At 48.0% G+C, this 25,802-nt stretch overlaps 2 protein-coding genes across 2 annotated transcripts; both read left to right on the top strand.

Moving 5' to 3' along the window:
* The first annotated feature begins 3,045 nt into the window (after nt 1-3,045).
* On the top strand, nt 3,046-10,569 carry LOC122706215 (myeloid-associated differentiation marker-like). Its single transcript, XM_043921271.1, has 3 exons — nt 3,046-5,057; nt 5,380-5,518; nt 9,636-10,569. The coding sequence occupies exon 1, from the start codon at nt 3,046-3,048 to the stop codon at nt 3,979-3,981; it is 936 nt and encodes a 311-aa protein (XP_043777206.1). The 3' UTR covers nt 3,982-5,057; nt 5,380-5,518; nt 9,636-10,569.
* Nucleotides 10,570-14,983: 4,414 nt separating this feature from the next.
* Nucleotides 14,984-15,949, top strand: LOC122707036 (myeloid-associated differentiation marker-like). The gene has a single exon (XM_043922675.1). The coding sequence runs from the start codon at nt 14,984-14,986 to the stop codon at nt 15,947-15,949; it is 966 nt and encodes a 321-aa protein (XP_043778610.1).
* Nucleotides 15,950-25,802: the final 9,853 nt, after the last annotated feature.

The raw sequence follows: 25,802 nt of genomic DNA, 5'->3' as shown, positions 1-25,802 counted from the left end.
CTTCTGCCGTAGAACATGGTGGTCACATGGATCCCAGACTTCTTATCGTATCCTGTGTCCCCCATGATTGAGACTCAGAGGGGAGTATTTAGAGACAGGTGGTCAGTCCAAATGCTCAGAGGAGCCAGGAGGGAAGGAAGTAAGTAAAGGTGGTGAAGAGGACTAAGACCCCTAGAGAGGACCAGCTGTACTTGTCGGGGGTGGTGGAAAAGGGAGATGCCCTGTGCATGACAGGGTCTCAGGTTTATAAAACAGGAAAACAATCTACAGATGTGCCCTACATACATGTACATATATGTCTACATATGATGTCGAGCACGTGAAGTGTGCTGAAGGCTGTACATGAGGTTGAGGACACAGATGCTCCCCAGAAGGAGGGGTGGGTGCTCGTGTGAGCAGACAGGAAGCCTGGCCACGCTCAAGAGGGGAAACTGGGCACATGTGAGATGATCATAGTCCTGCTTTATGCCAATTGCATATGAGAAGAAGAAAATATAGAATATGCTAAACAGAGATGAGCATGGAAAACAATATAAAGTAAAGGGCATAGCAACTGATTCATGAGACTTCTAAAGGAGCTAGAAATCTGGATTTTCATGAAAGATGAAAACACTGTGCATCTACCAAATAGTTCAGGAAGAAATAAAAGTGATTCTACACCATTTCTTCCTGAAAACACTCAGAAGGAAAAACAAACACATCCCTGGGCCACCTCCAAGACACACAGTTTTTCCTGATCTACAGCAAATCAAGCTTGCATGTGTTTGTGTCCAGAGAGGGGGCAGGGTCTTCTCAGTCCTCTTAGAATCGGAGGGAGAGGGGAACAGGAAGCTGGCATGGATTGAGTGTGCCGTGTGCCAGGCCCTCTGATAGGCCCTTCACAATCTTTCATCCACTTAATTGACATATTCCCTGGTCGCTCGGTGGTAAAGAATTCACCTGCAGTGCAGGAGGTGGAAGAGATGTGGTTTTAAAATGTGGGTCAGGAAGATTTGCTGGAAAAGGAAATGGCAAACCACTCTAAAAATTCTTGCTTGGAAAATCCCATAGACAGAGTAGCCTGGCAGGTTCCGGTCCAGGGGATTGTAAAGAGTTGAACATGGCCGTATGCATGCACAGGTATTAAGCCCACTGCAGACATGGAAAAACTGAGGCTCAGTGGGTAACTTGCCAGGTCCCCCATGCCCCACATCCTCTCTGAAATTCTTACCATCCATCTCACCTCCTCCTTCCTTCCTCTGTCCTGGTCGTGACTTTCCTGGCTCACTGTCTTCCAGTTCACACGCCTGGCTGCTGGGCAGGCAGGGCTCAGCCACATTCAGACTGTGCTCTGGCAGGCCCACCATGTCCAGGCTCAAAGATTAGAGTGGAGGAGAGGTAGCTGGGAAACTCAGGCAAACCTGCTGCTTTCCAGGTGGGGGAACTGAGGCCCAGAGAGGGCACAGGCCTGACCCAGGTCATACAGCAGGAACGCCCATGCCTCTCCTTCCTAAATTCTCCCTCTGTGCCATTAAATGGATTCAAAGACTCTACATGAGCACACAGATACAAAATCCTTGTTCATTTTCAACCTCTTCTTCCCAGCTTGGAAACTTCCATCCAGTCTCCCAGGTCACAGAAATCCTCGTTCACATAGGATTACTCCTAGATCTTTCCAGACTCCCACCTGGATGGCATGTTTGGAGCTTGAGCCAAACATTATGTTATTTATTCTGTGGTTCCTCCAGGACACTCCATCTTGAGTCACGCTGGGTTGGTGTCCCCTGTCCCAGTGAGGAAGAGTCACATGTTAAGGCAAAGATGAGGGGAGGGGATTCAGAACAGTCCCTACTTCCCATGTCATCATGTTCCCCGGCCTTGCTCTCACCCCATAGCTCTTCCCTGTTCACCCCTGAAGCTGCTTTCCTCCAGGTGGGGCTGTGTCCCCTCAGATGGCAGCTCCTTCTAGTGATGCTGTAGGTAGGAGAGGCTGGAACACGTGTGTCTTCAGGTTGCTGTGGAAGGAGGCCATGGCTGTGAAGGCATGTCCTGGATCCCACAGCCCCGAGCTTTGGTCTTGGTCTCCCACCCACGGGCCCTGCTGACATGCTGGGCTCTAGATGAAAGTGTTCAAATCCATGGCTTTGGCATTTTTATATGAGGTTACTACTCCTAACCTTTTTGACCTTAGAGAAGGCCCTTGATTCACCAAGCCTTAGTTTTTTCATCTCTAGAATGGGATTAGCAGTGGTGGCTCAGCTGGTAAAGAATCCCCCTGCAATGTGGGAGACCTGGGTTTGATCCCTGGCTTGGGAAGATCCCCTGGAGAAAGGAACGATTACCCAATCCAGTATTCTGGCCTGAAGAATTCTCTGGGTCGCAGAGTCAGACCCGACTGAACGGCTTTCACTTTAGTTTTTCATCTCTAAAATGGGATTAGCAGTACATCTACAGTCCATTTTATGAAATCCATGGAGTTAGATATGCTCGAGAATTCAGGATTTTTTCAACTCCAGTTGCATATAGTGCATCTACTCTATAGGGCATCCCACCCCACCCCACTGGGGTCTGAAAGCACTTGTAATCAAACACATTAGTGTTTCTGAAACTGAAATTTTAAATAATCATACTAAGTGAAATAGAGATCATAATTTGTCTCATGTCTGTTCACATCTAATTTTGTTACCAAATAATTAAAAAAAATTTTTTTTTCAATTTTGACACACGTGAAGGTTTGGGACTGTAGAAAGGACCATCCTACCCTGTGTCTCTGTACATAATGACACACAGCTCAGAGGGATCCAAACTGTTCCTGGTTTGAGGCCAGAACCACCCTGCTCTGAACTTTTGGATAAGACAAGTCTTGTGACAAGGCCAGGGGTGATGGGTGGGGAGAATCATCTTGGATCAGCTGTGCTGTTACCCAACTGTCTGAGTCATTGGTTCCAACTCCACAGATCTTGAGTAGCAGCCGTCGCAGGACCCTAGGCTCTTTTCAGATGTCTGATTAATCCACCTCCAAAGCTGGATCTTTCTCTGGTGGGTCCTCAGTGAAGACCCAGTCTGATGACAGGGACCAGCCTGACCATCAGGCTCACCATGAGCTCGTCCTCTGGCCTGGCCTCTGCAACCATCATGGGCTACTTCCTCCGCCTGCTGCAGCTGCTCTCCACCTGCCTGGCCTTCTCGCTGGTGGCTACCACTGACACTTGGAGGGAGACCATAGGCAACTGGTCCATGTTCATCTGGTGCTTCTGTTTCGTCGTGACCCTCCTTACTTTCATAGTCGAGTTATGTGGGCTCCAGTTCCTCTGGCCCTTTTCCTGGGACGATTTTCTCATCAACTATGCCTCCTACTCCACCCTCCTCTGCCTCTCGGCCTCCATTATTTACCCCACCACGTACATCCAGATCGTCCCTCGTGGCAACTCCCGGAACCATGCCATTGCTGCTACTGCTTTCTCCTGCCTCGCGTCTGTGACTTATGCCACTGAAGTGGCCTGGATCTATGCGTGGCCCAGCCAGATCACCTGCTATGTGCTCCCCATGCCGGGACTGCTCAAGGGGCTAGAGAACTTCGTGGCCTGTGTCATCTTTGCCTTCATCAGCAACACCTCCCTGTACCTGCACCAGCCGGCCCTGGTGTGGTGTGTGGCCGTGTACTCCATCTGCCTCTTCCTGGGGGCCGTGGCCCTCCTGCTGTATCTGAGAGGCTATAGCAACAAGTTGCCCATTTGCTTCCCCATTTTCCTGTTGGGGTTGGCCCTGCTCTCCGTCTTCCTCTACGCCAGCGCTCTGGTCCTCTGGCTGCTCTACCAGTTCGACGAGAATTTTGGCGGTCAGCCCCAGCGGTCCAGTGATATGAGCTGCCGCCATCAATTCACCCACTTGGTGTGCATCTGGGACCAAAGACTGGTTGTAGCCATCTTGACAGCGGTCAACCTGCTGATTTACATGGCCGACCTGGGGTACTGGGCCCGCTGGGTCTTTGTTAGGGACTGAGGACCAGCCCAGGGACTCCTGATCCCCTCTGCTCACAGGAGGTATCTTCACCAAGCTCTGGAGTCCTCTGATGTCTTCTTCCTGGCTCCCTCTCTCCTTCCTCACATCCTTCCCCACTTACCTCTCTATCTTTTCTGTTTCCTTCCCTCCTCCTGCTCTGTCTCCTTCCTGTGTGGTTGCCCACACCCTGTTTTACTGTTTTCTCTTGCTGCTCTCATCTTTTCTACATTTTCTGCTTTCTGCCCCTTTTCTGGTCATCCTTGGTTTCTCATCTCCTGTGTCCTGACCACCTCTCCCCATTTTCCTTTTTCTGATCCATCAGGACCTGAGACTTCTTCGTTCTCTGCCCACCGCCCCCTCCCACCTCCTAAGGTGCTGACTCCAAAGCACACAGCCCTCTGTGCAGCTGTTCACACCCTGGGCCTCCGGAGGGGCCTCATTGCCAAAGTGTGTCTGTCCCCCTGTGGGTGTCTTAGTTGGTGTGTGTGTGTGTGTGTGTTTTGGGGTGGGAGTAGGTAGATAGGCATCGGGCTCACTTTCTCCCAGTAGAGGGGGGTGCACAGCGTGTCTCCCATTTAAGTTGAAAAGAAGTATCTGGAGGTCAATAATGTCCAACGGGCAGGATACTCAAAGCAGAGACCTTCGATCCGTGGGCCCCACCTGGTGCTCAGCCTCACCTGAGATTGGCTCCAGAATTTTTGCAGGCTTACTAAACACCGACTGACTAAAGGGCATTTTAGAGGAAGCCAGGAGTGAATGCCTTCCAGCCCAACTACTCTGTGGAATCAAAGGAGCTCTTGATGAACCCCAGGGTCTTGAAGACACCTGTCTGCAATGTTGGTGAGGGGCAGTAATGTGGCCCTCCTGTCTCAGTGATCAAAACAGCTTGTCCTGCCTCTGCAGGGAGAAGAGCATGGATCCACCAGCCTTAGAAGTGATGTAAATGTGGACAAAGAATTCTGCCTGCATTTTCAGAAAACAGTGAATTATCTTGTCCATCATGTCCTCAGGGCGTCAGCCTCTGTTTCAGCCCTAATATCCTATCCTGAGGGGAATTCAGGATGGAGAAAAACAAGGTACTGATCCTAGAAAGTTAAGATGCATATCAGAGGATAATTTTTGTGAGCCCAGAGCACTATATCTTCCCATACATAGAAAAGCAGTAAAATCATTGACTTGAGACATCTGTTTTTTGTGATCAGCAATAATCTATTGATTTTAACTACATGTGTTCCCCCAGCCCCAGTAAAATCTCCTGTATATCCTGACTCCTCCCTTACCTCTTTGGAACAGTTCCTCAGAGCTATCTGAGAGTGTCTCCTTGGCTAGAGTCCTCAGTAATATCTCCAAATTAAACATAAATTTGTGACTTTTAGGTTTTTCCTTTTTTTTCCTCAGTCAATGGTTTTGCTGACTACAGAAGGCACCCAGGGAAAGCTTCTCCTCTTCTCCTGAACTCTATGAAGCACTGAGCCTTCTATACCACCAGAGGCCTGTTGCGCCCATCTGCCTCCTTAGGGAGTCCAGATGAACTGAGGTGAGTCTCTCTTGGGTTTTGGATTTCCTGTTATTGTCTGATAATCCTAAATTTTATTCTGTGGTGTTAAGCTCATCTCTGGAGGAGTAGGTTCTCCTTGAAACTTAGTTTCGAGAAGCAGTAACTGGTTTATCTTCAGTTAAAAGATGTGGGAAGATTTTGCTCAGTTGAAACACACTGAATGGTAATGAAATAAAATCCATATTTATGGCAAGTTGAGAAAAATTTAAGCATAAGACTTTTCTCTGCCCATTTGGGTCTCCTCCTTCACTTTTTTATGTATTGTGCATCTGCATGAACTAGGCCTCCTTGGGAGACAACATTTTTTCTTGATTTCATCAAAGATCACGGTTTCTTAGGAGATAATCTTCCTTCTTCATTCTGTGAGGGACCAAGATGACCCAGGCTTCTCAGGTAGATTCTTCCCAGCAGTAAAGAATCCACCTACCAATGTAGGAGATGCAAGAAACACAGGTTCAGTCCCTGGGTTGGGAAGATCTCCTGGAGGAGAAAATGCAACCCACTCCAGTATTCTTGCTTGGAAAATCCCATAGTCAGAGGAGGCTGGCAGGCTACAGTCCATCAGATCGCAAGAGTCAGACACGACTGAGCATGAACAGCATGACTCATACCCATTGTTCTCTTTGTTTGTGTAGATCTGGATTGAGTAAACTGACAATAATATATCATTTAATGTATAACTCTTTGTCTCAAAAGCTTATACAACTGTGCTTTGACTTATAACAGGTTGAACAGTCCTCAGAGAGATTTTTGAAAGACTGTCTCTTGGGTTATAATCCTCCAGGTTAGCTCTAATAAAAATTTCTACTTGTTTCTTAGATCGACTATGATTTTTTTCATGAACATTGGATTATTCTCAGTTGAAGGACACTAGGAATAGTTTATTATGTCCATACAGAATTTATACTTACAAATATCTGCTTAATTGATAATTAAAGGAAATCTCACCTTAAATTGGCAAGATTGGGGTTCTTTTGACGTTGTAAAATTAATATATTTTTGCATGTACAGCTAGAGAAAACAGCTTGATAAACCATCCTTTTAAAATTCTTACCTTAAAGGAACAAAAGCCCTGTGGTGAAAACTTACATTTCTCTTCCTGTGTCTTTGCGGTTAAATGTACCTAATCTTAGGCATTTCCCCACTCTTCCCTGTGTTTTAAAAGCTTGGTCTCTATTATCCAGAGGAACTCATATGGCAGCCAGTGAAATACATTGGGATTCCAAGGAGACTTTTTGTCTGGCTCTGCCAACTCTCAGGGAAATTAGTCATAAGGGATCCCAACCCATAAGGGTCCTTTGTCATCTTAACCTTCTTTTTACCTTCTCATACTATTTTTGGGAGTGACCTTTCTACATTTTGTGAAGGCTACATCCTTTGCACCTTCTTGTGGTGGCACCTCCTTTTATCTTTGGCTTTGGTGGGTCTTTGATGCAGCTCTTCGTTGCTACACAGAGCTACCCTCTAGTTGCAGTGTGCGGGCTTTTCATAGCAACAGCCTCTCTTGTTGCATAGCACGGGCTCTAGGGTGTGTGGGCGCAGTAGTTGTGGCACACTGGCTTAGTTGCTCCCTGGCACGTGGGATCTTTCCAGACCAAGGATCGAACCCATGTTTCCTGCATTGGCAGGCAAATTCTTTACCCCCTGTCACCAATGAAGCCCTGAAATAGAACTGTTTTTAATCTTTGGTTTTAAGAAAACCTTTCCTCTTTTGCTGTGATCTACAACAAGTTGTTAAAGTATACGTTTGTAAATAAAGATGTAACATTTATCTTTTTCTCTTTACCTGATCCCTTTAGAACTTGGCTTATCCAGCTTGCTCTCCTGTGGACTTGATGATTTATTGTGACCAGATTACAGCTAGTTATACTATTCACTGTTTTAATTTGTTGTCTCTTACTATTTTCAAATTATGTATGCCTCATGCCCCTCCCTGCTGTACTATGACTTTATTAATGTCTCTGCTCTATCACTTATATTCTGTATACTTCTAAGATTGCTATCTCTTATTTTACCCAATGTGTAACCAAGCCTCCGACAAAATTAATGATGGCTAAACATGTTATTCTATCATGTATAAAACTCTACGTAGAATAACTGTAATACTGCAACTCTAGATTTTAGGAGAAGCAACAAGAGAAAACATTTCCTGGATCACAAAAGACTAGTGAGACAGGTGATCCATAGAATTTTGGGTTATCAACAGGACCTAATCTGAAAAATTAGCGTATTTTTAAGATTAAAAGGAATCCTTGCCTGATTTAGGAACGAGTCTTTCTAGTGTCCACAGACAAACTGGCTATGAAATGCCTCACAAATCTTGGTCAAAATTTGACCAGGAGGAATTGCCAAGGACAAAGAACATGGTTTGCCATTTCAGTAAACAATGGATGTTGCCCTCTATCTATTCATCAGCCACTGCAGCCACCCTCAAAAGTGCAACCAGGGAGGAATTCAGAATGGATATAAACAGGATACTAGCTCAAGATGGTTAACATGCACATCTAATAATTTCAGTGAGCTCACACTCACTTCCCATAGATAGGAAAGCACTAAAATGATTAACTTGAGGTGCCTGGGTTTTGTGGCTAGCAATAATCTTTTGATGGTCAACTTCATGTTATTTTTTATTTTTATTTTTTTTTTAGAAAAAAACACATGCGTATTCTGGCTCTCCCCTTAGCTCTTTGGAACAGTTCCACAGAACTATCTTAGAAGCTGTTTCCAAGGCCATGGTCCTCCATAAGTTTCCTGAGTAAAACATAATTTGTAAACTTAAGTTTGTGTCTTTTTTTTTTTCCAAATTGACATTAACCTGGATTTTTTTCTTCTGTTTCCTGGTTATGAGGGCAAAAAGTACTAGTGGCCCTATTCTTAAACAGGAAGTTGCTTTTCAATTTTTTGGGGAGTGGAGGGGTAGATTGGGGGCAAGCAGAGGGGTAGGTTTGAAACCTGTTTCTATAGTGGAAGGAATTGCATTGTTTGCGTGTGTAGAGCATGCACACATATGTTTCTATGTCAGATGTTTCTTAATGCTCAGAGAAAGATAAAGGAAAAAACCAACCAGACAAACGGGCAAAACACAAAATCCACAGACCCTGATTACCCAAATTTGCTTAGAATGCAGAAGCAACTGAGCAGGTGTCAATCTTCACCGAAACCAAGGGTTTTACAAGCCCCTGCTATTGCCTCCCCACCCCAGAGCCTTAGACAGGGCTCATCCCTGGGAAACTAGGGGTTGGGCCCCTCCCCAATGCCCAACATCTTATCCTGTAGCTCTTAAAGGTCCCTTGCCAACACCTCAACGCCTGCCTTTAAAGTTCTGTGCCTGCGTGCTTGCTCAGAGTGTGTGTGTGTGTGTGTGTGTGTGTGTGTCCGTCCGTGCACTCCCATGCACTGAGATCAGTGGCCCTTTACAGTAATCAGTGGCCAGAAACACACCACAGTCCTTCTTCCTCTCCTAGTCTCAGAACAAAGCCTCAGAGCCCTGCATCCTAGGGTCACCAGGGCCAGAGGGGCCAGGCAAGCAGAGCTGTGGGAAGGGCAGGGGAAGGACCCCACTGTGCCCCTCACTCCTGTACTGGGATGAGCCATGTGATCTTCACCCAGGGGCAGGTGCGGTGGGTGGGGAGGGCTCCCAGGAGGCGGTCCCCATGGCAGGTAATCTTAAAAAGTAATGAAATAAAGTTAATATGTTAAGGCAAGACAAAAATGTCATACGGCCAAATACATTTAACAGCATGTTAAAAAGTTAAACAGATTTGTTTATTGCAGGACTTCCTAGGGCCTTGAATAGAGCAATATGCATTATAAAATTACCAATAGCAGGAAGTGTTTCTCAAACTTGCACAGCCAGGGAACACTTTCCATGCAGCATCTTGGACTAGTGTTCCATGGGATATCCTTTGGGAACAATTAGTTTCAAGCCTCTGCTGGGAGTGATCCAGCAGTGCTGGCTGGAAAGGCTCTAATGACATCACCTCCCACAGTGGCCCGTCTCATTTGGGGGCATCTTTAATTCCTTAAGGGGTGCAAAGTCCACTTTCCCTGCTCTCTGGAGTTTGAACAGAACAGACCCAACCCTTTTCTTTTTCAGAGTCCTCTGAAAGTTCTGCTATGTCTCTGGATCTTCTGTCTTCACATCCCCTAGACTGAATGTCTCTGCATTAAGCCAGATGCTCCTTCAGGACAGGAACCAGCTTCGTTGTGGGGTCTGCAGTGCCCAGCACACAGCAAACATGCGGTAAATCATTGTTTAGAGCAGAAGTGCATAGAGCCTCCCCGGATTCCTCATGCAACCGCAACTGTGCCCCCATCTCCAGACCTTCCACCCTCCTGGCTGTCTGCGATGATGAGTTGTGGAGCCACACATGGTGCCTCACATGTTTCCAGTGACATTCGGTCTCCAGTGCTCGTTGTTCTATGGTCCCTTAACTCTCCAGATCCCACAACTCTCTTACACGTAATCTCGAGATGGCGACTTGTTCCCTGCTCAAGATCTTGCACAAGCTGTTCCCTCTACCGTCAACGTGGCCACCTCTTTGCCAGTCTTCAGTTCTCAGTTGAAATGTCACCTGTGTAGGAGAATCTTCCAAAACTCATCTGCTCCGTCCCACGACCATTGTTCTCTTCATCGTGTTGGTCACTTCCTGAGGTTACCTTGTTAGAGGATTTAACTAGTTTATGGATTTGTCATCTGACACACCCACTGGAGCAGAGCTCCATGCAAATAAGCATCTAGTCTCTGTGGTCACCTCTGGGTCTCTGGGCCAAGTCCATCCAGGGCGTAGTTTGGACAAATGAACAACTGGAATCAGTGATCATTGGAAAAGGGGGTGTTCTTATCACATGTAGACAAAGTGATAATTATTATGATAAAGTGGATGGGGAGGGAACTTTGGGTGGTGATGAAAAAGTTTATGGCCTTGAGACTGTTGATGGTTTCATGAAGTGTATATTTATCTGAAAACGCATCGAGTTGTATACAGAACAGTTTCATGTCAATAATACCTAAATAAAGAAGTTTTTTAAAAGCTAACGTAAAAGAGTAGTTAAGAACCCCACATGGTAACATAAAAATCAAGTATAATGTTTGAAAAGACAAAATCATATATATTACAATTAAGATAAGGTAGAAATAAGCTTTACATGGATATACATTACAAAGAAACACATTTGTGTTACTAAAAAAAAATCGATCATGGAGGTCTTGTCATCCAGGACCACACAGACTCTCTTCCAACATTTCATCATAAATGCTCCTGTCACTGTTCATCCAGACATCCCAGGGCACAGCGAGGCTGTGAGGTGCTGACCTTCTACCAGAGGCAAATTCAGGAGCTGCCTCTGGCTGCCTGGGCAGCTCGGGGCAGTTGGAGCTGTGAAGGACCCTTGTCACCTTTCACTGTGTGGTCACTCACCAGGGTGGGATGGTCTGCCTGAGAATTCTCATGTCTTGATCAGTTCCATCCCTCTTGAAGTGCACGAGCCAGGCCTCCAGATGCAGGTGCAGGAGGAGCACGTGTATCAGGAGGGTCCTCCAGGAGACGCGGAAGCAGGAACCCTGGCTGCCTCCCTGACGCCCTGGCCTCCATTCCATTTTCCTCCTATAGCCAGAGTGTCAGTTCCAAAGTGGGCCTCTGATGGATCAGCCCCTCCCTAGAGAATGTCAGTGAGGCCTCATCACTTACAGCTAAAAACCTATGTCTCTGGCGTTCAGGTCCATCCACATTGGGCCCTGTCTGCTGCCCCTGCAACACCTCCCTTCCTCCCCACCTCACCTGTTTTGCCCAGGTAAGACCCAGGAACTTGTAATGACCTGTCCACACCAGGTTGCTTCACAGAAGGGCAAAGACCGAGAACTATCAATCTGGGAGCAATCAGACATGGAGCTGGTGGGATCTTGGAAGCCTTCCTGGAGGAGGTGATTAAAAGTCAAGTCTTTAAGGAGGAAAAGAAGAGAGAAAGAACCTTTAGAATTAATTGGTTTGCTCAAGTTTCTCCTGAATCTTCAGTGGTAGAACTGATGTGACCCCTGTTTGTCTGTAGGAGGGAGGAGGGAGAAGGGAGAATTGAGCATAGATATCTGGAGGCTGGCCTATTTGCCCACTTGGGTCAGGAATGAGACTTTGGGGTGGCACAAGGTGAGGAGTTGGAGCTGAGACACTTCCCTAAAGCCAGGATCACATGGCCTGCAGCCTTGGAGCAAGGGTAGACAAGGAAAACCAGGCCCTTCAGAAAGAGGAAAGGTCAAGGCTGATACCTACCTCCACAGGAGTTTTTGTTTTTGTTTCCACAAGAGAAATAGAAACTTCAGGTCTTCACTTGTGGATTTTGGCCCAAAAATTCTCGATCCCTCAGGTCCAATGGCTTTACAAACTGGGGGAATTAACACAATAGGTGCCAAACAGGTGACTGGCATGGAGGGTCCTGAGCAGAAGCAAGTGCAATTATTCTTTGGTGAAACTTTAGTGAAACTCCCAACACAGATGTCAGGATCCTGCCAGGAAAAGGGATCGGGTAGAAGGGGTCTCACAGTGTAATGACAAAGTACAAAAGGGATCAACCCACTGTGAGTCCCAAGAACTCCAGTGAACACAGAACAATCTGAAAAAGAAAACAAATTCACTTAGTATGATAGACACATCAGAAAAAGACACAGTGAAAAAAGGACAGGAAGATTTGAGTGAGGACCATAATGGATTGAAGATTGTCCTCCGAAAAGGTCATTTCTACTCAGAAAACACATTCATTTAGCAATAGGGTCTTTGGAGACTTATTTAGTTAAAGCCTCTGGGATGGAAAGCATCCTGGATGGACTGTGGAACAAAAATTCAGTGACTGGTGTCTTCATAAGAGGAAGGACAGAGAGGCTTGCACACACACAGTTGAGAGAAGATGAGCATGTGAAGGTGGAGGCGGAAATGGAGTTCAGTGGCCACAAGCTGAAGGGGGGAACTGGCTTGGATTGAGTGTGCCGTGTGTCAGGCCCTCTGATGAGCCCTTCACATGTTTTTATTCATTATTTAACACAAAGTAGGTATTAAGCCTATTACACAGGTGGGGAAACTTCAGGATCATTTAGCTATGAAGTGTCTGCCAAAGCTCCAGGGCCTCTTTGTAACTCTGAGTATCCATTTCCTTCTTCCTACTCTGTCTTTCTGGCACCTCCTCCTTCCTTCCTTTTCTGGCCTTGACCTTCCCGGCTTCCTGTCTTCCAGTCCACATGCCTGGCTGCGGGGCAGGCGGGGCTCAGCCACACCCAGGCTGTGCTCTGACGGGGGCACCACGTCCAGGCTCACAGACTAGAGTGGAGGAGGGGCTGCTGGGAGACTCAGGCAAACCTGCTGCTTTCCAGGTGGGGGAACTGAGGCCCAGAGAGGGCACAGGTCTTACCCAGGGCCACACAGCTGGAACCCCCATGCCTCCCCTTCCCCAAGTCCTCCCTCTGTGCCATCAAATGGATCCAGAGCTGTCATTTAACCTTAGGTGGAATCAGGGTGACTTTGGAGAGGTTGACGGGGGGGGGCAATTGGGGAACAGACAGCAGGACACCCCAGCCTCCCTCACCCCAGTGCCCCTCCCCACCCCGGCAGTGCCCACGGGGAGGCCTGCAGGCTCCAGGGCTCCACTGGCAATTGGGGCTCAAGGAGCTGTGGGAGTCCAGGGCGGTTCTCAGGATTTGCTCTGTTTCTCTTTCCAGCCTCAGCTTCTCCCAGGGTTTATTATCAGCAAAGACAAGGCCCCTGATGGCAGGAAGCTGGCTGGGGCTCAGGGTGCTGGCCCTTTGCCCTGGGGGCCTCAGCAAATAGTCCCTTGGAAACAGGGAGCTGTCCCTGAGGAGGGGGTGGGCTGGGAGGGGCCTCACTCCCCCCACACACTGGACCCTGGAGGAGCCCCTGTGTGAGCAGGACTGCAGCCCTGGCTGGCGGGACTGCCTTGGGCAGGTGACCTGGGCAATTCCATGGTCTCCAGGGTCCCTGCCGCCCTGGCCACGTGTCCCTGTCACAGCCCTGAAACCCCTTTAGGCCCCTGTTCTCCTCTCTCACTTCCAGTCCAGGCCCCTCCTCCATGGGGAAGTTTGGCTCCATGCCTGCATCCCTTCTGGGTCAGAAGACACCTACTGGGCTGCCTCAGGGCCACTGGGACCCTGCAATCCCTCCCTCCAACCCCCGCTGCTCCCAACATCTCCACTCTGCTGCCCCGGCCCCCACCCAGTCCCAGGTGCATCCTCAAGGCTGTCGCCTCCCAGGGGTCTAGCAGGTAGCTCCTCTTTCAGCTCCTGCTGTTAAAAGGGGTTAGATTCTCACATGGATGGCAGCTTTGGAGCTTAAAACCTGGCATTTTAATATTTGTTTCTTGGTTTCACAACAAGTTGTGAGGATTCACAACAGTCCCTACTCTCATGGCATCTTGTCCCCACGGCCTTGCTCTCACCCCATGGCTTTTCCCTGTTCACCCCTGGAGCTGCCCTCCTCCAGGTGAAGCTGTGTCCCTCAGATGGCAGCTCCTTCTAGTGACGCTGCCGGGAGGTGAGGCTGGAACACGTGTGTCTTCAGGTGCTGTGGAAGGAGGCTGTGGCCCTGAAGGTGGGTCCTGGGTCCCAGACCCCTGAGTTTTAGTCCTGGGCTCCCATCCGCAGGCCCTGCTGACATGTGCGTAGTGGAACAAAAGGTTCAAACTCACAGCTTTGGCATTTTCATCTGAAGTTCCCACTTCCTAGGCATGGGATCTTAGGGTAGAGATTTTTTCCCTCAAGCATTAGCTTTCTTATCTGTAAAATGGAGTTAGCAGTACAATCCATAATGCCTTTTATGAAATTCTTGGGATCAGATATACCCCAAAATTCAGAATTTTTCACCTTTAGGCAGGTGACATGTTGCATCTACTCTATATGACCTCACACCCCACTGGGGTCTGAAAGCATCTTGCAATCACAGTAGTGTTTCTTCAACCAAACTTTTGAACATTCACACTAAGTGAAATAAATAAAGGCCATAAATTATCTCATGTCTGTTCAGATCAAATTTGTTTCAAATTACTTTTAAAAAGTTTTTTATATTTTTCAGAGCCTTGAAGGGTTGGGCTTGCAGATAAGGACCATGTGTCTCCTTAGATAATGGCACATAGCACAAAGACGTAAAAAATGTTCACAGTTTAATGCCAGACCCAACCCAGCTGTGAGGTTTTGGATAAGACAAGTTACCCAACAAGGCCAAGGGTGATGGGTGGGGAGAATCATTCTGGAGCGGCTGTGCTGTTACCCAGGTGTCTGGGCCACTGGTTCTAACTCCACAGATCCTGAGCCTCATCCATCACAGGACCCTGAGCCTTTCCCTGGTATCTGACTTAATCCACCTCCGGAGCTGGATCTTTCCCTCGTGGGTCCTCAGCGAAGACCAGGGCTTACCCGGGACAGTGACCAACTTGACCATCTGAACCACCATGCCCACCACTTCGTCGTCCCCAGGCCTTTGCTCCTGGACCATCGTGGGCTGCTCCGTCCGCCTGCTGCAGCTGCTCTCCACTGGCGTGGCCTCCTCCCTGGTGGCCAGCGTGGGCACTCAGCGGGTGGGCGTAGATAACTGGTTCATGTTCTTCTGGTGCTTCTGCTACACTGTGACCCTCCTCATCATCATTGTGGAATACAGTAAACTCCGGTTCCACTTTTCCTCCCACTGGTACAACTTCCCCATCAACTATGCCTGCTACGCCGCCCTCTTCTGCTTCTCAACCTCCATCATCTCTGCCACTACTTACGTCCCGTTCTTGCCTCAGGGCCCCACCCGGAACCACGCCATCACTGCCACAGCATTCTCTTGCATCGCTGCTGTGGCTTATGGGACTGAATTTGTCTGGACCTGGGTGGGTCACCGGCCCGGAAGGATCATCACCTATGTGCATACGGTGCATGGCCTGCTCAAGCTGCTGGAGAACTTTGTGGCTTGCATCATCTTCGCCTTCATCAGCAACACCTCCCTGTACCAGCACCAGCCAGCCCTGGTGTGGTGCGTGGCTGTGTACTCCACCTGTTTCATCCTGGGGACCCTGGCCATCCTGCTGGGCTTGGTCTACTGTGACAACTGGCTGCCCATCCGCTTCCCCGTTTCCCAGCTTGGGCTGACCCTGTTTTCTGTCCTCCTCTACATCAGCGCTCTGCTCCTCTGGCCGCTCTATCAGTTCAATGAGGACCTGGGCGGCCAGTCCCAGAGATCCAGTGATATGACCTGCAGAGATGAGTTCACTACTTATGTGTGCAACTGGGACCAGCGACTGGCTGTGGCCGTCCTGACAGCCGTCAACCTGCTGCTTTACGTGTCCGACCTGGTGATCGCCAGCTGCCTGGTCAGTGACAGGCTCCACCCACGGGCTCCAGATTCCCTCTACTTATGGAGATATTATGTCATCTGATGTCATCTCCCTGGCTCCCCACTCTCCCCACTCACATCCTTCTCCACTCACTTCACTCTCCTTTCTGTTTCCTTCCCTCCCTCTGCTCTGTGTCCTTCCTGTTCTGTGTGGTTGCCCACACCCTGTTTTGCCTCTTTCTCATTTTTCCTACATTTTCTGCTTTTTACCCCTTTTCTGGTCGTCCTTGATTTTCTTGTCTCCTGTGTCCTGACCCCCTCTCCCCATTTTCCTTCTTCTGATCCATCAGGACCTGAGACTCCTTCCTTCTCTGCCCACCGCCCCGCCCCCCCCGCCTCCTAAGGTGCTGACTCCACAGCACACAGCCCTCTGTGCAGCTGTTCACACCCTGGGCCTCCGGAGGGGCCTTGTTGCCAAAGCACATCTGTGCCCTCGGCGGTGCCTTAGTTGGTGTGTGTAGGGGGTGGTTTGGGGCGGTGGTGGGCACCTAGTGATTGTGTCCCCTTTCTCCTAGTGGTGGGCGCTGTACAGTGTTCTTCCCTTCTAACTGAATAAAAGCAAAATAAAACTCACAGGGTTAGTAATTTCCAGTAGGCAGGAGGCTTAGAGCAGGGAACCTGGATTCTGACACCCCACCTGGATTGCTTAGCACCACCTGAGACTGGCTTCAGAACTTTTGCAAGCTCACTAAATACCTGCTGCCTAGAAGGCATCTTAGAGGAAGCCAGGGGAGGATGCCTCCCATCCCAACAACTCTCTGGGTATCAAACAAGTGTAATAGAAAGCAAGCTCTTGTGCCTTGTGCACTGTAAGGCCAAACAATACCAAAATGTCTGAGTTTGGAGTAGAAAGAAAGGTTTACTACAGGATCATGGGAGGAAAAAGGTGGCTCATGTTCAAAAGCCCTGAACTCCCCTAAGAGTATCAGCATATTTAAAGGCCTGGTGAGGGAGGAGGGTCTCAGGATAGCGAGCAGCTCCTATGCAATGCTCTGATTATCAGTCCTTACCTCCAGGAGGCCTGGGGGCTGTGTGCTCAAGGTCTTGAAGTGGTTCTGTTTAGTTCAGTTTAATTGCTCAGTCGTGTCTGACTCTGTGACCCCAAGGACTGTAGCATGCCAGGCTTACCTGTCCATCACCAACTCCCGGAATTTACTCAAACTCATGTCCATTGAGTCGGTGACGCCATCCAACCATCTCATCCTCTGTCGTTCCCTTCTCCTCCTGCCTTCAATCTTTCCCAGCATCAGGGTCTTTTCAAATGAGTCAGTTCTTCACACCAGGTGCCAAAGTATTGGAGTTTCAGCTTCAGCATCAGCCCTTCCAATGAATATTCAGGACTGATTTCCTTTAGGATGTACTGGTTTGATCTCCTTGCAGTCCAAGGGACTCTCAAGAGTCTTCAACACCCCAGTCCAAAAGCATCAATTCTTCGGCACTCAGTTTTCTTTATAGTCCAACTCTTGAAGTGGTTAAGGTGTCACATTCACTCAGGGTTTTTCACATCTATAAAACAACTCTGGAAATGTGCATCGGATAGTGTTTTCTAGGTATTTCAGAAGGAGCTAAAGCAGAGGATTTGAGGGAGGGATCTCCAGTATTCTTGATTGGAGAATCCCAGAGGAACCTGTGGGCTACAATCCATGGAGTCACAAAGAGTTGGACACAACAGAGCGACTAACACTTTCTTTCTGGTCCAAGAAGCCCCCATAGGGTCCTGCTCGGTTACAAAAGAAATGATCAAAAAAATCTCATGGTCTTGGAGACACCTGCCTGCATGTTTGCGAAGGGCATCCCTGTGGCCCTCCTGCCTTAGTGTTCCCAGGCCTCTGCAGGAAGAAATAATGGCCACTGCTAGCCTTAAAGGTGATGATAGGATGGGTATTTTTTGTTTTGTTTTTCTAGTCTGGGTGGCAAAAATTACTGGGTGACCCTATTCTTAAAGGGAAAGTTTCTTTTCAAATTTTTCTTGGGAGTGTGGGATGGGTGGATGGGGAAGGAGGGAGGCGGGCAGGGCACAACATTTAAAAGAATGACATAGCCCAAGGACAGGACATAAATTGATTATTACTGAGGTGGGGGATAGATGGGCCCCTGGACTGGCCAGCTGGTATTTGTCAAATGGGCTAAAACTGAAGTTCTGTTCTCACCCAGACACTCCAAGGACAAAGCTAGTGGCGGAAGCTGAGCAGAGTTAAGCTAGTGGCAGAGTTAAAGCAGAGATAAGGTTCCCACTCCTGAGGTCAAGGAAGACTTCCCCTTCTGCACATGTGTGGAAGGCTCCTTGTCCTTCAAAAAGGAAAAGGGCAGCACCCCATAATAAGTGTGGACATGCACCCACAGGCTTCTGCATTGGGATTCATCTTAGCAAAAAGTTGCGAACATGTCTTGGTTAAATGTAAACAAAGACCTTGAAGGATTATCCTATAGCAACATAAATCACCTCCTATTGCACTCCTCTCCAAGTGTATATTTCTGGCCTCCTTCTGACTTAAATAAAAAAACTGTTTCTCTGTGTGTTTTCCCACATGTTATGCTGTGTCTCTAATAATAAACTGTGTACCTGTTTTTACGGTTTTTGTTTTCTTGAAACGTTCTTGCTTTCAAACAAGGGAAAGAGCAGGGCCACTTTTCTTCTAGCCTCCAGCTCCTGGTGGCGAGAAGTCTTAGTTTTCATCCAGGCTACCCAGGTTCAATTCCTGGGCAGGAAGCTAAGATCTCTCGTCAGGACCACTCACAGCTGTCTCTCCGAGGTCAATGCCAGATTGCTTTAGCTAAAGAAAGTGGTGGGTGAGGCCAACATCTTATTTGCAACAGGCAAAATAGGATGTGGGCAAACCAAACAGGAGGAAAGAGTGAAAGGAAGGAAGGAAACAGAAGTCTGTTTAGAGTCGGATGGGCCTGGCATGAATCCCTTAGGTTCTTAACCTCACCTGGAGACCCTCATCCATGTAGTGGGCTCTTTAGGACACGTCCTGCAGCGTTGTGCCCTCTCTGGATGAACAGCAGCCAAGGGAGAGGCGGGGAAGAGGCTGGATGGTGACAGGAGTCCCCCAGTGGTGCTCAGCTCCTAGGCCAGTGGTTTATCCACGGCAACACAGCATAATCACCTGATGCTCCGGCAGTGCTTCTCAAACATGGTTCCCGGGCCACCAACAGAACATCAACAGGGGGTTGAGGGTGTCGACTTAAAAAAAAGGACACGAGAGTTGTGAGTTAAGTTTTATTTGGGGCAAAATGAGGACTGCAGCCCGGGAGACAGCATCTCAGGTAGCTCTGAGAAACTGCTCCAAAGAGGCAATTTATATATGATTTTCACAAAAGGAGAATATGTGCAGTCAAGCACATATTTTTCCAGAAGGTTCCAATTAGTCTTATGAAGCTTTTGCTAGTCATGAGAAACAGTGATCACCATGAAGGATTTAGTGCTTTTGTAGATATGAGGAGGTACAAGAATTGGGCTCATAAAATCAGCTCCTGAAAATATCTGTCTGAAGACCTGTCCTGCCAGTACCCCAAGCACAGAGTGCCTCATTTCTGCTCTCCACCCTGAACTCCTTTTAGGGAGTGTTGAAGGCCAACAGCTGCAGTAGCACATGATTTAATCCTTATAGAGGTAGATGGCAAGTACCAATTTGTAGCTGATGGGAGGAACTTGTTGGGAATGCAGATTCCTGGGTTCTACCTGAGACCTGCTGAATCAGAAATTCTGGGATGGGGCCCAGGAGCCCCCAGGTGATGCTGCTCTTGGTCCAGTGTGAGAACACGGTGCTCAGGTCCTGGGGTGCTAAAAAACTCTTCAGGTGATTCCAATGTCTTAGCATTCAGAATCACCTCTAGAATGGGACTTCCATGGTGGTAGTGACTAAGAATCTGCCTTGCAGTGCAGGGGACATGGGTTCAATCCCTGGTCAGGGAACTAAGATATCACAAGCCATGGAGCAACTGGATCCACTGCAACTAGAGAGTCTATGTACTGCAATGAAAGATCCCACAAGATTAAAAAAAATCCAATGCAGCCAAATAAATAAAAGAAAAGAATAACTCTAGAAGTCAAAATACTAAGAGGTTTCTGCCAACCCCATTGCCCAACCCCAGCGATTCTGGTTCAGTGAACGACGGGACCCAGGCAGGGATTAAAAACAACTCAGAAACTGATTCCAATTCATAGTCACTACTCTGGTTTGGACCCTTCTCCCCACATACTATGCACAGCCTTTCTTCACAGGCTGGGCCCTGCAGCAGAGGATGACTGCTCTCCTAGGTGGGCCTGTGGTGCAGAGAATAATCACAGTTACAGACACTTGGTGGCTGCTTGATCTATGACAGGCCTGGTGCTTGGGGGTTTGTACCAACATCTCATGAGAACCCTATGAATGGTTACATTCCCCTACTTTACAGATGGTAAAACTGAGGCACAGAGAGGTTGAGTCACTCACTCTAGGTCATACAGGTGGCAGAACCAGGATTCCATCCGAGTTCCTCCAGACTCCAGAGACCACCACCTTTGCTTCCTCTATTTATAAGTGAGAGGAGGTGTAACTGAGCAGGAACCCATGAGATCTTCCCAGGACAGGCCCCTCCCCGATATCCTCTGCTTTAGCTCCTCTCTGAAGTTTCTAGTTAATAAATAGTAGGTGATACACATTTCATGAGATTTTCTGCAGATGTGAAAACCAACTCCGTCTCCAACAAATGGAAGAGGTTAACTGCCTGATGACCAGAAGCACATAGCCCCAGGCCTCCTGGAGCCTAAGGACTGATAGAGTTCAGCCCTGTGACACCACCCTGCTGTCCCACCATCAGCCCATCAGAGAATTGTGCAGGAGCTAATCACAGACCCTATGACACTTCCTGTCCCCAACGTGGCTTTTAAAACAGCTTTGCTGAAATTCTTCAGGGAGTTTTTTAGGGCACAAGTCATCTGTCTCCTTGCATGGCCCTACAATAAACCTTTTTCTGGTCCTCAATGTTTCAGTTTGTTTGGCCTCACTGTGCATGGGGCCCAAGAACTTGCACCAACAGAGGGATGAGGTGCTGAAGGTCAGCAGGGAGCACCCATCACTCCTCTTGTACCTTTGCCTGGAAGCTCTCCAATGCTGGGGCGCCAATTTCAAAATGGGATGAATGGACCTCTGAGCCAGGTGCCACCCCCAGGAAATAATGCCTCCCTCCCTTGAGCAAATGGAACTGGAACAGGGAGGCAGAGGGAGGGGTATTGATTAGTCACGTGGTCTGCTCCCTGGGCCCACAGGATTCAGGATGCTGCCATCCCGGCTCAAGTGTTCGTCGCCCTCTCAGGGCTGGGTGGTATCCACCGACACCCAGCTCAGAGAGAAGAAAGAAAAAGAGGAGGATCCAAGGGAGTAGAGAGAACATGGAACCATTTTATTGCTGAAAAAGCATTTTCCAAAGCAAGGGAGTATTTGCTCTGGAAAGATGAGGATCTAGTCCTCAGGCAGGGGTGGGATGATCTCTACCAGGTGGGCAGCCCTACTGCTCTCGATTCTCCTGGAGATGCAGTAGAGCTCCATGGCTGCCCTGGCGTCTTCCACCGAGTTGTGTCCCAGCACACTGTCTGGCAGGATCAGGACTGAGAGGGGCCTGGGGGCTGAATCCAGGTGCCATGTGACCCGGGACTTCCCTGCTCACACCCTGAGTCCGGGGCTGAAGTGGGTCAGCAGTGAGTCTCCAAGGGCTCTGATACAGTCGTCTCAGCAGGTGCTGAAGCAGGCCTGGCTTCAAGCAGTTCTCACAGGGAGCCCAGGGCCTGGAGAACATGGACACAGATGTTTCTAGAGTGCTCCTTGCTCAGCATGTTGAGAACAGGGATCTTCAGTGAGTCCAGGAGCTGATACTCTGTTCTCGGTCCCTGGTGCCACAAGCCCAGCAGAGAGGCCCAAACTCCGGTCCATTCCCCACCTCCTGCGCATTCCTGCTCCTCAGACAAGCTCCCCTCCCCCACTCCTCTGACTGGGGCTCAGGCTTCTCCCTCCCCAGTCCCCCCTTCCTGCTTCCTCCACTAAGACACCTCCTTCACGCTCCACTCGGATTTGGTGTTCTGCCTGCCCCCTGTCTTCCGTCCCTGCTCAGGACACCTGCCCCTCTGTGGACACACCCCCTAGATGTGTTGATGGTTAGGTCATGGGTCACCCTCCCTTCAATCAAGAGTTTCTCAAGGACTGGCCGGACTTTGCTCACCCAGGTCCTCAGCCTCTGGTCCAGAGCAGGTGCTTCATAAACATCTGCTGAGTTAGAAGGGACCACATGTGGCCACAGCTCCTAGTGTCCAGCCCGCCTCCCTGGGCCCTTCCACCCCAGTGAGCTCCCAGCTCTCAGCACACACCTGCCTCTGCCTGGGGCTTCAGGGGGACCATCTTTGCCTGTGAGTTTGAGCTCAGGGTCCCTCTCTCATTTTTTGACCCCCTCCCCCTGCTCATTGCATATCTGCCACTTTCCTATCTGGGGGGAATTCCCAGAGGCTTTTCTGTAACTGAAAGTTAGTCCCCAGGTTACATCTCAACAATGGCTTCCCACTGAGTCCTAAGTGCTTAATGTGGTGCCCAAGACTGTGAATGTCTGTCCCTGTCAGACTCTACTTGCTCTCTCTCCCATAAACATTGCTCTGTCCCCGGTGCCCCTGGCTTCATCTGTGAGAAGTACCCTTCCCCTATCATTTCCTAAGGATGCAAACTCCAGACTGCAATCTTTCTCTTAAAACAGTTTAATCCAAATTGTGGAAAATATAGCAACCCACCTTCCCCAAAGGTTTCAATAGTCACCTTCTGAGGGGTCTGTGATGGGAATCCCAGAACTCCTGAGTCATAGAAGTAAAAGGGGACCATGAAGATGAGTGCAGGCATCACTGTCAGGACTCAGACTCCTTGGTCTGCCTCCAGAGGACTCTCTTGTCTATCTGGGGACCTTGGGCATTTGGGGGGCACCACAAGAGGGAGACCTGAGTATGAGCTCAGGATTCTGCTCAACCACACCTGAGGGGAAGGTAGTGTAGGAATCACCTGACTTATCTCTAAGGTCAGCTTCCTACCCTGAGTCCCATGGGTCCATTAATGCCCTGGGAGATGGGTTCTAGGAGATCTGTAACAGCCTTGTAACAGATTGCAATGTTTCCAGGGTATGTGCATGCATATTTCTGGGATAGTCATATTCTTGATGGGAATTGTGTACTGGAAAAGCTGAAATGTTTCCAAGGGGCTTTCTTGTATCTCCAAAAGAAGTAGGATTTCCTAATATTGTGTACCAAACAGAATAAGTGAGGGAGCAAAGATTTGTTTTGTTGTCCGTCTGGAGCAGTGACCTCCCTTGGCATCAAGAGAAGCCAGGTTCAGAAAGATCTGGTAGCCTCTCTAGGAATTTAATTTCCCCAGCTTGTCTCTTTCCCAAACTACAGCATGGGAGCATTCCTGGATTGAACTACAACTTTGTATCCTTTGACAATGTCTCCCCCTTTCCCCACCTCCCTGCCCCACCACTGTTCTACTTTCTGCCTCCGAGAATTTTTTGTTTGTTTGTTTTTTAGATTCCACACATAAGTGCAATTGTGCTAGTTTTTCTGTGTCTCCCTTTCAACTCAGTGTAACATCCTCCATGTTTATCTATGTTGCTAAGACTTTTCTTTCTTTTTTAGGGCTGAATAATATTTCATGTGTGTGTATTTCTTATTCTGTTCACCCACTGATGGACACTCAGGTTATTTTCATTGTGCCATGCTCTTTAATATCAGATAAGATGAAAGGGCAAAAACTAAAATTAGAGATTTGGAAAAATAGAATTTCTACAGATTGTTATAAAGTGTTCCATTATTTAAAACATTATCAAAAGGTGACATATACATATCTTGATACTGCTTGTTGTAAAATGTTATCAAACACTTTATAGGATGAGAGGACTTCTTGATTTTCATTTTCCATCAAAAGATAATCCGTGCACCAATGTGTTATAAACTACTGTTAAAATATAGAGCGATATAAACACCCCAGAAAGTTTCTGTGTGTCCTTTTGAGTAAATCCACCTCCCCAACCCAAGAGGGGACCACTTTAGATCTGCATAGTAGATTAGTTTAACCTATTTCAGAATCATACTGTGTATATTCTTTTGTTTCTAGAATCTTTCAATTATCACAAAGTTTTTGAGATGCACCCATATTTTGTGTAGTTTATAGTTCATCCTTTGTATTGTAATACTCTAGGTCTGACTATATTACTGTTTTTACTCCCCTGTTAATTGATATACTGCCTGTTTCTAATTTGGGATTATTATGAGAAAGCTGCTATGAATGAACATTCTCATATAAGACTTGTAGAGGAAGATTTCATTTCTGCTGAGAAAATATTTATTGTTGAAATTGCTGGGTCATGGGGTAATTTATGTTTAATTATATAAGAAACTGTCAGACTCTTGAGTGTAGCTTTTACATGGCCACAGTGATGTACACATGTTCCAGTTGCTCCACATGACCACTGCATTCTGCATTGCTTATTCACTGACCTCCATTTCATTTTCTTCCTAGCAACTGGAGGGACAGTTCCAATGTGGGCATCTGATTGAGTGGCCCAACCGTAGAAAATGTCAGTGAGGCATCATCACTCACGGCTAAAATCCAACTTATTTCTCTGGCATTCAGGCCCATCCAACACTTCAGTTACTCTGCACCTCATTTGTGATGCTCAGACAAGATGCAGGACTCTGTAGTGACCTGTCCATAATCACTGCTCACCACAGGGTAAAGGCTGAGAAGTATCAATATGGGAGCAATGAGAGGTGGAGCTTGTGGGATCCAGGAAGGTTTCCTGGAGGAGGTGATGGGGGGGTAAAGGACAAGTTAGAATTAACAAGGTAAAAAGAGAGGAAAGAGTTGCAGGATTAAATGCTTTGCTCAAGGATCTCTTGAGTCTTCAGTGGCAGAGCTGATGTGACTGCTGCTTGTGTGTAGGAAGGAGGAGGGAGAAGGGAGAATTGAGCCTGGTTAACTGGAAACTCCAGTACTTTGGCCACCTCATGCAAATAGAGTTGACTCATTGGAAAAGACCCTGATGCTGGGAGGGATTGGGGGCAGGAGGAGAAGGGGACGACAGAGGATGAGATGGCTGGGTGGCATCACCGACTCGATGGACATGGGTTTGAGTAAACTCTGGGAGTTAGTGATGGACAGGGAGGCCTGGCATGCTGCGATTCATGGGGTCGCAAAAAGTCGGACACGACTGAGCAACTGAACTGAACTGAACTGAACTGGAGGCTGATCTATATCCCCGCTTGGGTCAGGAATGAGGCTTTGGGGTGGCACAAGGTAAGGATTTGGAGCTGAGACACTTCCCTAAAGCAAAGACCGCATGGTCTACAGCCTTGGAGCAAGGGTAGACAAGGAAAAACCATGCCCTTCAGCTAGAGGAAAGGTCAAGGCTGACATCTGCCCCACACGAGTTTTGCCTTTTTTTTTAAGTTTCCACAAGAGGAATAGAAATTTCAGGTCTTCTTTTCTTGTGAGTTTGGGTCCAAATGTGCATGATCCCTGAGATCCAACAACTCCAACCTGGGAAATTAACACAGTCAGTGCCCAATAGGCAATTGATCTGGAGGGTCCTGAGCAGGAGCAGGTGCAGTTATTCTGGGTGAAGCTCCCAACCCAGTAGGACCCTTCCAGGAAAAAGGGTCCTGTAAAAGAGGATCTCAGTTTAATGACAAAATACATGAGGAACAACCCACTGTGAGTCCCAGGAACTCCAATGAACACACATCAACCAGAAATACTCAGTAAACAAATTCACTTTATAGGATAAAACACATTAGAAAAAGAATCATGAAGTAAGGACAGGAAGATGTGAAAGAGGACCATAAAGGGCTGAAGAGTGTCTTCCAAAAATTCATGTCTACTCAG

This window comes from Cervus elaphus, chromosome 13 (assembly GCF_910594005.1).
Source record: "Cervus elaphus chromosome 13, mCerEla1.1, whole genome shotgun sequence".
Classification (NCBI taxonomy): domain Eukaryota; kingdom Metazoa; phylum Chordata; class Mammalia; order Artiodactyla; family Cervidae; genus Cervus; species Cervus elaphus.
The sequence above is the reverse complement of the archived record's forward strand: the minus strand, read 5'-3'. Positions and strand labels throughout refer to the sequence as shown.

What these genes read in the sequence shown, in the direction of transcription:
- LOC122706215 (XM_043921271.1), top strand. Translation starts at nt 3,046, where the DNA reads ATGACAGGGACCAGCCTGACCATCAGGCTCACCATGAGCTCGTCCTCT.
- LOC122707036 (XM_043922675.1), top strand. Translation starts at nt 14,984, where the DNA reads ATGCCCACCACTTCGTCGTCCCCAGGCCTTTGCTCCTGGACCATCGTG.